Below are 12,828 nucleotides of genomic sequence, written 5' to 3'. Positions count from 1 at the left end.
ACTAGTCCTGATGACCATCTCTAGATGAAAAATTACCTTTATTTTTTATATTATAACAAATAAAAATAAATTTACAATTTAATGTGGTGTTATAATATTTTATGTTATTAAGTTTTTAAAATATAATTATATTATTACATAATTTAATAAACTGATAATAAATACTTAAATATTAATAAATCTAAACAATATTAATTTCAATTTAACACTAATAGTTATATAAAATATTATTATATATAATGTAGTCTATATTGCATCGAATATGATATTATAATATAATTTAATATATCATAATATAATACAGTTAATGTAATATAATTCAGTGTATCCCATGAATAACTCTCACACACACCAATAAAATAAATAAGTCTTTAATAAAATAATAATAAGACACGCACCCTCGAAAATAAGAGAAAAAGAAGAAAAAACCTAAATTTGATATTGAGAAAGGACAAGCGCAAAAAACATCCAAATTTTAAAAAAGAAATTAGTAAATAGAAAAGATAAAAGAGGTGGTCCGATTCTTGGACAAAGTTGAAGTAGCTTTAAGTGCGCACACACGCGTTATGAGAGGACCAAGGACCTCGAAAAAGGGAAAAACAGGTATTACGACACGTGGGGGGAATCCACAGCGAGTACGGGACTCAATATTTGACTCTCGAGTACCGCAGTGGTTTTGGTCACAATAAAAACGAGGCATTTGGAAGCGAAGACTGCTCACTTTCTGCTGCTTCTTCATCTTCATCTTCATCTCTTCGGTCGTCTTCAAGTTACGTCGTCGTATTTGTAACTATTTCTCCATCAGCTTCAATATCAGCACGATTAGTACGTATTTCTTTTTAATTTCAATATCCTGATCAGCAATTTTTTAACTTTTTTCGGCCTTTTTTAGCTCGGCATTTGATATTACTTTCGATCACTAGTTTTTACCACTTTTTTGGTGTCTTATGTAATTTTCTTTGATTTTTCTGTCTGCAAAGCTTTATAATCATCTGATCTATGTATGGATTTGTTTTTTGAAATCAATTTTATGGGATTATCAATTTAATATGTACACGAATTTGCAATACTTTTTTTTTTCTTAAAAAAAATAGAGAGATAACCCTTTTTGGGCCTTTGCAAATTTGATCATAGTATGTGCTAGGTCATTTATAGAGTTATCTTATTTTCGATTCTTATTAAAAGTTTTAGGTAAATTTTTCATCTTTTTGTCGCTGAGAAATTATTATTTTTTTGTTTTAGTTTTTTCTTTTTATAGATTTCTTGATTACAGGTATAGTTGGTGAAGAAACAGTAGCTTGAGATGAGTGCAAGGAGCCTAAGATCGGGTAATTGCATCTCTAGTGCATTTTCTTGCTCGGAAACGTATTCAATTTTGTAATAAATTGAAAAATATCTTTCTTTCTTTGTTTTGGTTTACAAAATGGGATTTGTAAGCTAAAAGTGGAAAGCTTTTTATTGCCTCTTTGATTTTATAATCTCCTATATCTCGGGCCCTCTCTCTATTGTGTTCTTCAATTACTTTGAGCGAGTCAAATAGACTCATTTGCCAAAGTGAGATTGTTGAAAACAACTTTAAAGATAAATTCACTAACATGACTGATAATTGAGCTCTCTATTCATGGTGATGTAGGGCACATGCTTAAAGGACTGTGTTGTCAGATGAGTGTCAGCAGTTTGGGATAATAGCAGTTGAATACTTGGTCTTGTATTTTTGGAATTTTCATTCATGATTGGAAAAATGGTGGAGGGGCCAAAATTTACTGGACTTATAGGAGGAAATAACAACAATGATAACAATTATTATGATTTCACTCAAGGCTTTTACCAGAAACTTGGTGAGGGTACAAACATGTCCATTGACAGTTTGCAGACTAGCAACGCTGGTGGGTCTGTCTCGATGTCGGTGGATAACAGCAGTGTTGGTTCCAATGATTCTCTGACTCATATTTTAAGCCACCCTGGTCTAAAGCCTGTCAGGCATAATTACTCGGTCTCTGTAGGGCAAAGTGTGTTTCGTCCGGGTAAGGTAACCCATGCACTTAATGATGATGCTTTAGCACAAGCACTGATGGATCATAGGTATCCAACTGAAGGGCTGGAGAATTATGATGAGTGGACAATTGATTTGAGAAAACTTAACATGGGTACTGCCTTTGCCCAAGGGGCTTTTGGGAAGTTGTATAGAGGAACATATAATGGGGAGGATGTTGCGATAAAGATATTGGAGAGGCCTGAAAATAACCCAGAGAAGGCACAAGTAATGGAACAGCAATTTCAGCAGGAAGTCATGATGCTTGCTACATTGAAGCATCTAAACATTGTGCGGTTCATAGGAGCATGTCGGAAAAGGATGGTTTGGTGCATTGTGACGGAGTATGCAAAAGGAGGGTCAGTTAGGCAGTTTCTGACAAGGAGGCAGAATAGGGCTGTGCCGCTAAAATTGGCGGTTAAGCAGGCACTGGATGTGGCAAGGGGGATGGCATATGTGCATGGTCTTGGGTTTATCCACAGGGATCTAAAGTCAGATAACCTTCTAATCTCTGCAGATAAATCTATCAAAATTGCTGATTTTGGTGTAGCAAGAATTGAAGTGCAGACGGAGGGGATGACCCCAGAGACAGGGACGTATCGTTGGATGGCTCCGTAAGTATCTAGATCTTTAATATTAGGTTCCCTTCTTAAGTATTGGTGTATGAATTATCAAAATTAGATGTCCACTCAGTATGTTATTTGTTCAACCCTTGCCTCCCCACCATCCCTGCCTTTTTTCCAACCCTTTCGTCCCCGCCATCATAACCTTTTTCTGTTCATAGTTTGCATACTTTTAAGCAGTAATTGCTCCTTTTACTCTAATTTTGTTTAATAGATTCTGCCTTATGAAAATGGCATCTAGCTTCAGAAGTGGAAATTGATGATAACAGTGGAGTAACACTCGTGAATGTCACTAGACAGCACTGGGCATGCTGGAGGAGAAAGTGCATCAAGATCTTTTAGAATTCAAGAACAGTTGCTATTTCAGTTTTATGCTTTCCTACTACTAGGGTGCAAGGATTTTGTCTTTTATGATGTGAATATGCTGGTGCGTTTCAGTAGAAGGCAAAATACATTAGAAAGGACTCCATTTATTGTATTTCAATGATGGCAACTGGCACTTGGAAGCAGCACCTGGGTAATCTTGGGAAAATGAGATGAGAAGCTGGAATTGCTTCTTTGAGATGGTGTTAAACATAATTATGCTTGAAATAATGTTTATTCAGATTGAGTCCTTTAAGCTGTCAACATAGAACTTCAATGATACATGTCAGGTTCTTGATAATCTAGCTCCTCATTATTTTTTTCCTCTATTCGTGTTGCTATGATACATAAAGCTTATAAATGGAAATAGAAGAAAAGAAAAACTAAAAGAATAAAAGGTAAGCGTTGAGTGTTTGCTATATGGTTTTATGAATTATGGTGTATATAATCAACATAATTTTGAAATCAACTAAAAGGATGAAAATACTATATTTATTCACTAATGTTTACCATACTTTTGTCTTTTAATGTTATGCATCAGTCAACCCATATTTAGAAAAGTTGAACTATTAATGCTCCTTGTACTCTGAAGTCTGTTCTGGAATTCCCTTTTTTTTTAATATAAAAAAATTATGCTTGTTTTAATACTCGTGTTGTTTCTAAAAATACAATACTAGGTTGTTGCTTTATGTGTTACTGCAATGTCAACCATTTTCCACACTTTTTCTTCTTGACAAGGTTGCATGTTTTGGGAAATAAATCGACTGGCTAATTAAAATACATTAGTTTTTACGTATAATTGGAAGTATTATGAAAAAAAAGGGTAATAAATTGTATTATTTGAGTAAGCCAATGAAAGCTAATTACTTAATTTTAGCAGGATGCAAACATGGTGAGAAAATGCAATAATTAGTTACCTTTTATTTGCATGAAGAGCGAGTAATCGCTGCCCTTCTTTGTTCTTTGTCTTAGAAAACAGACTTGGAGCAGTTTTGTATAAGTACTATTCGATGAGTGTTTCTCTTTGATTTACTCATCACGACATTTAGTCTTGTCTCGAGTTTATTATTGATAGCGTGCAAAAAGACAATCAGTGCTCGGGAGAGGAAAATTTTGCTTCTTCTGATTGCATTTAACGACATGATATAATGGGAATATGGGTATTTTGATGCAGATTTAATATTCAGTGGGACCAATTTTACTTTTTCGTTATATGAAGTGATCTTGAACTCTGTGTCAACGTTATTGTATGTCATTTGTCGTGTGCAGTCGCCAATCAGTGCATTCTCTTTGATATTTTCTTAAAAGTCACTATTGTCTTATCTGATTCCTTGTATATCTTGTTAGTTATAACGGTGTAACTTGGTCAATTGTGCTGCCAGTGGGCCATGACACAACTCAATAGACCATTGTTTGGAATTCCTCATTTTGGATGCTTCTTACCTGCCTTGTAGTAATAAAAAATTTATTTTCTGTTGCAGTAGAAGCCGTTTTGGTCTTATAGTATTGACTAGCTCATTTAGTAGATGTTTGTTTTACTTGAAACATTATGCACATTCTGATATATATATTTTTTTTAAAAAAAGAGGTAATTCATTTTTTAGCCCTTTACCTCACCCAAGTTTCGAACACGAGTGGTCAGCCAAAGAAAGCTGCTTGAAAACCACTTGGCCACCCCCTTGGAGGCTCATTCTGATCTGATTTGATTGTGCTGATTAATCTGTGCTTTTAGTAACTATTCTCTGTAATCTGCTTTTGAAAAGGAGTTATTTTGCATTGTCTTCTTTGACTGTTTCATTTATGTTCATGTTATTAATATGTTATTGTTGGTTTTCTAATTACCGATGCTATTCTTTCAGAGAGATGATTCAACATAGGCCTTACACACAAAAAGTGGATGTCTATAGCTTTGGGATTGTCCTTTGGGAGCTAATAACAGGTTTGCTTCCGTTCCAAAACATGACAGCAGTGCAGGCAGCATTTGCTGTGGTGAATAAAGGTGTAAGGCCAGTGATCCCAAATGACTGTCTCCCTGTGCTTAGCGAGATCATGACTCGCTGCTGGGACACCAACCCGGAAGTTCGTCCACCCTTCACTGAGATCGTGAGAATGCTAGAGAATGCTGAAACTGAGATCATGACAACTGTGCGTAAGGCTCGCTTCAGGTGTTGCATGACTCAACCAATGACAGTTGACTGATCCATATTAGAAGGCCAAGGACAGATGATAAAGAGGATATAAATGATTTGGAAAAAGTGAACAGAAGCAGTAAGAATTTTACATATAAGGTTGTGTATCTATCAGTACTTATTTCTTTAAAAAAAAAATATTCCAGATAGGGATAAGGTAACTATTATACTGCCGGTTCGGTTTCTAATTTTGGTGTCAATTGTAATGGACTAGTGGTGTTGAAGGTAGCTTCACAGTTCTGGTAGTAGGGAGCAATGATGTGTGCTTCCCTCAGTAGCTTTGTATATGGGGCCTGCCATTCTCATTGATGTTTGATTGTTCTTGTTTTTATAACAGTTGCAGGTTCTTCCTGTTGAATCAATTACCCTCTATGTTCACTTTTGTTTATTTGTCCAAATATTATTTGCTTGGAGAATGAAATGTTGCATGATTGGCAATCCACTAACCCCCCCAACGCTCGCCCCTCTTTTTTTTTATGGTCCCTTTTCCTGAAACACCGTAGATCCTTTTTCACTTGCTGTAAAGCAAACTTATTTGCAGTGTTTCCAAAATGCATTAGCACATAATTGTATACGACTATCCATAACCTCCACCAGAGCATTACTCGTCCTTTTTTGTGATCTTGCACCGATAAATCTAATAAAAACTAGTTGGTTGATCGCTGGATGGAAATCCGGTATCTTGCTCGTCACAAAAGAAATGCATGCTCCAGGCAATTTGTTGAGACATTTTATCCGAAGCTACATATATTATGTACTTTTCATCATTTGTCGTTCCCTGTGCTTTCTGTGTATGATTATGAAGGCGGTTCCAAATAAACCAATTAGCAGAAAACAGTGCGTATGAAAAGTCCATGTTCTGATAGCTTGATTCTTTTGGAAAGTCATCTAATCACTAGCATACTATAGACAAAATTGAGTTCTTCAGTTAGGTTGACCACTCTTACTCCTTCCTCGGATCCAAGTAGTGGCCATGTTTGTGGAAGAAATTAAGCTGCTGCAGGGTGTTCTATTGAAGAATTTGCTGTCGACACTGTAACTCAGAAACTCCTTTTGTGTAGAAGAATTAATTCCTTTCCCTTCAAAGCTGACTGGAGCTGATGGTTCTGATGGGGCAGAGGCAGACTTTCACCTCTATTGCAGAGGCAAGTATGAACAGTGCGGTCTACTGGGGATACCCTTTCTGCCGATCAGGTAAGACAAGGGTGCTTGGCACAAGTTCAAAGCATGTTAGACTGGTGTTGCTGTCACAGCAGCTGCTTCTGCCTTCCTTACAGCCTAAATAGAAATCACACGACGGACTGAAAATATAATTCACTATAAATCATCCTAGTCTGAAATATCACCATCAGCCTTTCAAAAGAAGACTTCAAATGCACAAAACAAGATCATGACAGATTATGTTCACCCAGAATGTGGCCGTTTATTCAAAGTATATAAAGATGATGAATTGGTGGAGAGCAAAAGAAATGTAGGGTTGGCCAACAGGTTTAAAGGCAGCAGATGTTAGAAGAGAGAAGTTTTTGGTTTTATCTACCGCTTTAAAGGTTAATTTTGTTATGTTCATAACCGCCAAAATGACCATGATAAATGCACAGTCAGGGAATTAGAATATATATATATATATATATATATATGATCAACTAAACTCAACTTTGAACTTATATCAAAGGCAGATTTGACACTAGTCCCTACTATCATTTTAGGCTGCCAGTATTGCAAAACTCCATGTAGATATTATAATGGTGTAAGGAAGGGAGTAACACCACAATTAGGGTGCAAAATTTCATTCCCCTTGTTCAACATATTTCACAACTGTTATAAGGTAGGTGCCTCAGGGAAGTTGAAAGGAACAAAGATATAACATGTTTTAAGGTCAAATAAAGTTACATTTTAAGAAGTTTGCAGACATGAAAAGTTGAAAACTAACTACTCCTAGTCCATACAACTGGTTACACAATAACTTTTTTCAAAAACATAATAGCATATTTGCAAGCCAAACAAAGCTTAATAAGATATGATTAGAGGCAACTACAAGGTTCTTGAGAGCATAGACCCTTTAGGTGGTTCACTGAAGCCCTGAGTTCTCTACAATCTTATACAAATTTGCTTACCGTGGTAGTCCTTCATAAAAAACTCCTTGCCACTGCTTTATCAACAAACTCCTTGTTTGCAAAAGACACATAAGCAGACCTAGAAGTGGATTGATAGATGGTGTCATTAACTCAAAAAGACTAAATAAAATAAATAAATAAATAAATTACCGTCTTGTGTGGCCATTTGTTTTCTCAGTTAAATTCACCACCTTGTCAACCACTCCACACTTGGAAAAGAACAACGATAGAATTTCCTCTGTCACTGCTAAATCTACCTGATATTTTTGAGTGTATAGTACTTGTGAGATAATCTCACTACAACATTAAGTGTTTGTTTGGTATGACTTATTTAATGGTCATAAGTGCTTATTTAATCTTATAAGCTCTTATAATAATTTTTTTTTGTTGTTTGATTATTTTTCTAATGGAGCTTTTGAAGCTTAAATAAACTATTTTGTCTTTACTAGAAAAATCTCAAATTTTGGACTTTGGGAGTAGGGGTTGAAAAGTTTTTTTTAAATGTTAAAATATCTAAAATATCTTCTACTTATTTGACAATCTTATTTTATTCTTTTTATAATATAATTTTAAAAAACTTGTCTATTAAAGTAATTTCATAAATTTTTAATAAAAACTCTTATTGACAGCCAAACAACTAAATTCTTTTTAGTAAAATCTCTATTTATAAAAGCCCTACTAACAAAAACTCTACTTAAATAAGCTCTTCTTGAAAAGCTGTACCAAACGGAGCCTAAATAACATGTTCCAGTTCATCATTGCAGCATTTCAGACATTTCTAATCTTTATAGGAAATAATAACAATAAAAAATCCCAGTTTAAAATCCAGTAGTCTTCTCAACTATGGTACCTAGAAGGCATTCACGGTCATACACCTCCAGTGATGCCAATAAAGCAGATGAAATATTCACAAAAACAGATCTCTCAATCCCATTTCCATCTCCTGCAGGAACCTGGTTACTTGGGTAAGATAGCATTGCTAGTCCACTGTAGTTTGGAACTTTGATTGACAGCATTTACCATCTAGCAATTTCAAGATATTCCAGCAGATCAGTATCAGGCAATACAAGTTGACACTTATTTTAACAGGGTTTCATATTGACTACAGAGGTCTCAGACCCCATTTCTAGCTTCTCAATGAACAATAACACTCCAAAATAATTATTACATAGATCATATATCCTCAAGACGAGATTGTTCCAAATTTTAACTAATTTGAAAAATAGTAGGCAGAAGATATAAACATGGAACCCTAGGCTTCCTTGAGTTATAGTCAGTCACTACTAATTTGCAGTAATAGCTACAATTAAATAATTGCAGAATTCTGAAGGACACATTGGATCATGACATACCAATAGCTAGTTCAATAGAGTTATAGAGGAAAAGAAAAGCATACAAAATGGTTTCAATGACTATACATTGGATACATATACGATTCTGGACTTGGAATCTTCCTCTGGATGCTTCAGTGCATCTGCAGATGCACAAGTGAAGAGGTTTCTTGTGGAAAAGGAAGTACTTGAAAGTACAAAATTAAACCATCAGCATTTTCATTTTTTTGAAAAATAGAAATGGCACTTTATATTATTGTTTAAGCTATGAGATGGCATCACCTGAATGCAATGATAAATTATGTACAACATCTTTGTTCATTCCCACTTTCCTTGACCGAATTTTAGACATTTCCATTTCAATTTGATGCAGATTTTGTTTCACATCCTGCAGTTCCTGCAACAATAGAGGCTCTCTTACTGCATAATTCTTGGAAACTAAAATCCTAGTTTAACTTTTAAATTCTGTATATGAAACAACAAATCAATTCTCTATCCAACAACATTCCTCATGGTTGCACAAGATTGACAGTAGCAGTTATGCTGTGTTTGTTATCAATTAGGAAAAGGACATAGTGAAAAAAAAATTGATGAAGTTTTCAAATATTTGGAGCCCATGATTGGTTTATTGAATTCTTGTGAAATCTCTTTGCATTGAAGATCAATTTTTCCTATTTACTTATTCCCAACCCAGCAACTTTTTCGCTCCCATTGGGTCCACCATTCAACACTGGAAGCAACAAATTCTGCTGGTTTTACTACTTTCTGATGAATCATTGAAACACCAACATGATGAGGCTGAGCAGTCACGCACTTTTCAGGGGCGTTGTCTGAAGGCTTACTCAGATAATCACAAACACTAACATGAGACTTTCCAATCAACACAGGAAGCAATCAATTCTGTTGGTTTACTACTTTCTCATGAATCTTTGAAACACCAACATGATGAGGCTGAGCAGTCTCGCACTTCTCAGGTGTGCTGTCAGAAGGCTTACCCAGTCTATCACAAACACTAACATAAGACTTTCCATTCTGGTCTGATAGTGCACAGACACATCTTGATTAAAGACTAATTCTTGAAACACTTTTGGCATGAATTTTTTTGTGGCCAAGGGTATTCTTCATGAAGAAAAAATTAGCGTCTTCTTTGTCAGGCATAAGCAAATAAATATAAGTGAGAACACACAGATAAAAATATTTATTTCTTGTTCAATAGGCATGAGTCAGCTTCCTCACATATTTCTGTATACGTTATCATTATATAATTTGACTTGTTAACAAACTACCTTAGTAGTGCTACCTGATGTGGAGGGTTGAAAATTCCTAAAAGTTGATTCTCTCTTTGGCAGATGTGAAACCTTGTTGGACAACCCATTGCCAGTGAGTTTCTGCTCTACCATGATGAGATAGATACTGAAGTTAGAAATAAGTTAAAAATCATTGAGAAGTCAGACAAAAATTTCAGATCCTCCAACCTTCTTGGGTTAATTTCTCTATACAAAGAATACGTTGAAATCTACCAGCTGGGATGTGAGTAGAGATTCCGTCCCATGAATAGCCACATGTCAAGGATTCATTTCCATTTTTCTGTGATACCACTCAATTAATGTTCGCTTCACTTAAACGGAGCTGTGAAACCTGCATGATGTTGAGAGCCTTGGGCAAATCCCATGTTGGAGGGGACAGATGTACAAGCAGAAGCTGGTGGGCGTATTTTCATCTTTGGTCTGCAATAGAGATGAAGATAAAAGTACTATATGGCATATTAAACCATATAGGTGTATATAAGAAAGGTTTAATTTCAATTTATCCCCTTAATAAATTGACTATCTTCAAAATATTGGGGATGAGTTGAGTTTTATAATAGTTTGGGAGGTACTTTGAAGATAGTTACTTTATTAGGGATAAACAGAAGTTAACCCATATAAGAATGGCATGGTATTATCAGCATGTGGATGTAATCAGAACAGTGCCAGGCCGCCTATCACGGTTGTCAGAACAGGTAACAGAGACATGTTTCAGAAGCGAAAAGCCAGTGTTTTCGTTGGTTTGACAATTGTATTCAAAGAAGCACTTATCAATGTACAATTTCCTAGAGCAAATTATGTAGTTGGTCATAACTCAAAAAAAGGTTTCTGTTGAGGTTGCTGCGTACAATAGAAAGTATGTAACAAAATCTAAAACTGTATTTATCTAATACGAATGAAATTTGAAAGCAAAGCAAAAGAAAAGGAATTAACAAGAAACAATTTCAGCAGACCTATCACCAAGAAAAGCGCGCGTCCAAATCATAAATCCTTTCCACTAAAACAAGCACAGTGATATACTCCAATTAGATAGAAGGCACAACTACACATAGATTAGAACAAACAAAGCACAAGTCCGATACCGCTTCAGCACTTTTTTAACTTTAAGAAATCAACAACAATCAACGTAATCAAGCACTACTTAGTGTTTCAAGAATAGAAGCTAATTTTAACTAGAAGACCAGTAGAGTTGAGCTCTTAAATCTTAATGGTGGAATTATATATTATAATGAGTTGAGTTCATTAATTTTTAATTTTAATTTGTGGAGAAAATAAAGCAGTAGAAAGAAATGTTTGTTATATAAATAAAGAAATTAAGGAAGAAAGGAGATGACAGTGAGGACGTCACCAGAGTAATTAGCGAGGTAATGGTGGAGATCATAGGAAATGGCGGATTTGAGGTCGGAAGCTGCTTTTGATTATCGATTAATCTTGAAACGTCGTCGTGGCTTCACCCGCAACACACTCTTCTTAACCTCCACTTAAATTCTGAACTCTCAACTTTCAAAGTTCAAACAAACGAGACTCCAGTGTGTGTAGATACACACATACACACAACAAAATTACTCTGCTAGTCCTTGGTTATATATACACTTCTGTAGCAGCTCATTAACCATTCAATTGTTATGATAGAATCATAGAATACAATATAAGGATGACATTTTAATCAAGCATTTGTACAATACATACAGAAGATAAAGAAATAATAAGAAAAGAAAACAGAAGACAGATGAAAAAAAAATGGAAAAGAAGACGAAGAATAAAAGAAAAGAATTTGGAAAACAAAAAACAACTTGAAGTGAAGTTTTAAAATTTAATTAAGGAAAAATTGTAGTAGATCTAGATGGTATGATTGGTAAGTTATTGAATTCCAAAGCTAAAATCAAGAATAAAATTAGTTTTTTTTTTCCCTTGTAAATTTTTATTTGAAAAGATTATAACTTTTCATTTTTAACATTTTAATCGTAAATTAAAAAGGGTTAAAATTAATCTTTAATCGTAAATTAAAGATTATAACTCTTCAAGATTCTTAAAATTAATGAATAAAGAAATGATAAAAGATGATAAATATAGGATAAACTTAAATATTTATAAATTATTAATTATTTTACTATTTTACCCCTTAACTTCATGTTTGGAAAGAAAAATACACTAAAATGACTTAAAAAAGAATTATTATTATTAAAAAAAAGATTAAAATTTATAATAAATGATATTAAAAAAAAGGGAAAAAAAATTGGATTAGGGTTTAAGATCAGTTTTTGGACTTCTCTAAATTTTATATCTTTTAATTTTTAATCTGTTAAATATGTTACTAGTGCAATGTAAATAAATTTTATGGGTTAATTTATTTTTAGATGGTATTTTGGATGGTAAAAGTCAACTAATTGATTAATAATTTTAATTCTAAAATATTTAAATTCAAGATAAGGGTAAAAATTAATTTTTTTTAATTCTCGTGATATTGTAAATAAAATTTGAAATTATTATATTTTTTTAATAAATTAAAATATAAATAATAATTAATTTAATTTTTGAAGGCTTTTACTATTTTTTATAGAGAATTTTTATTAATAAATTTATTTTTATTATCTAACTTGAAATATGTACAATGTCCAATTTTAAAAGACAAAATAAAATTATTTTTGTTAACTCCATAAAACTATTAATTAGTTAGAATTAAGAGCATTCTCTTATTTTTTGAGTCGACATCAGTCAATTGTTAAAAAAAACAGTATTTAGAAAATAAATGAAAGTTTTTGTATTTTCAATAAATAAATTAAAATATATCAATCTTAAGGATCAGGTTACGGTGCAATTGTGACACCGTGACACAGTTACATTCAACCGTTAGATGCATTTAAATTGG

At 33.7% G+C, this 12,828-nt stretch overlaps 1 protein-coding gene and 2 long non-coding RNA genes across 10 annotated transcripts; 1 reads left to right on the top strand and 2 right to left on the bottom strand.

Annotated features, from left to right (window-relative positions):
- The first annotated feature begins 679 nt into the window (after window positions 1-679).
- Window positions 680-5,593, top strand: LOC18056007 (serine/threonine-protein kinase STY13). Of its 3 annotated transcripts, none has more exons than XM_006450017.2 (4): window positions 680-825; window positions 1,274-1,328; window positions 1,634-2,646; window positions 4,878-5,593. In XM_006450017.2, the coding sequence occupies exons 3-4, from the start codon at window positions 1,730-1,732 to the stop codon at window positions 5,215-5,217; spliced, it is 1,257 nt and encodes a 418-aa protein (XP_006450080.1). In that variant the 5' UTR covers window positions 680-825; window positions 1,274-1,328; window positions 1,634-1,729; the 3' UTR covers window positions 5,218-5,593. The 3 variants fall into 3 exon arrangements, with proteins under 3 accessions (XP_006450080.1, XP_006450078.1, XP_006450081.1); XM_006450015.2 differs by having other exon boundaries at window positions 1,259-1,328; XM_006450018.2 differs by having other exon boundaries at window positions 1,243-1,328.
- LOC112095851 lies at window positions 5,533-7,708 on the bottom strand. Its single transcript, XR_002904008.1, has 3 exons — window positions 7,472-7,708; window positions 7,322-7,400; window positions 5,533-6,485 (listed from the first exon to the last, which is right to left on the bottom strand). It is a non-coding gene; the product is annotated as an uncharacterized LOC112095851 (long non-coding RNA).
- Window positions 7,709-7,926: 218 nt separating this feature from the next.
- On the bottom strand, window positions 7,927-11,668 carry LOC18056006. 6 transcript variants are annotated; one of them, XR_002904004.1, is made up of 4 exons: window positions 11,308-11,668; window positions 10,128-10,379; window positions 9,939-10,040; window positions 7,927-9,049 (listed from the first exon to the last, which is right to left on the bottom strand). It is a non-coding gene; the product is annotated as an uncharacterized LOC18056006 (long non-coding RNA). The 6 variants fall into 6 exon arrangements; XR_002904006.1 differs by lacking the exon at window positions 11,308-11,668 and having other exon boundaries at window positions 7,927-8,344; window positions 8,740-9,049; window positions 10,128-11,296; XR_002904005.1 differs by lacking the exon at window positions 11,308-11,668 and having other exon boundaries at window positions 7,927-8,839; window positions 8,935-9,049; window positions 10,128-11,296.
- Window positions 11,669-12,828: the final 1,160 nt, after the last annotated feature.

The sequence above is a fragment of the Citrus clementina genome, unplaced genomic scaffold (genome assembly GCF_000493195.1).
Source record: "Citrus clementina cultivar Clemenules unplaced genomic scaffold, Citrus_clementina_v1.0 scaffold_1, whole genome shotgun sequence".
In the NCBI taxonomy this organism is placed as follows: domain Eukaryota; kingdom Viridiplantae; phylum Streptophyta; class Magnoliopsida; order Sapindales; family Rutaceae; genus Citrus; species Citrus x clementina.
This window is presented reverse-complemented; position numbering and strand designations above follow the sequence as displayed.

What these genes read in the sequence shown, in the direction of transcription:
- LOC18056007 (XM_006450017.2), top strand. Translation starts at nt 1,730, where the DNA reads ATGATTGGAAAAATGGTGGAGGGGCCAAAATTTACTGGACTTATAGGA. An exon ending in ACGTATCGTTGGATGGCTCC is followed by an intron (nt 2,647 to 4,877) that starts GTAAGTATCTAG and finishes CTATTCTTTCAG; the next exon opens with AGAGATGATTCAACATAGGC.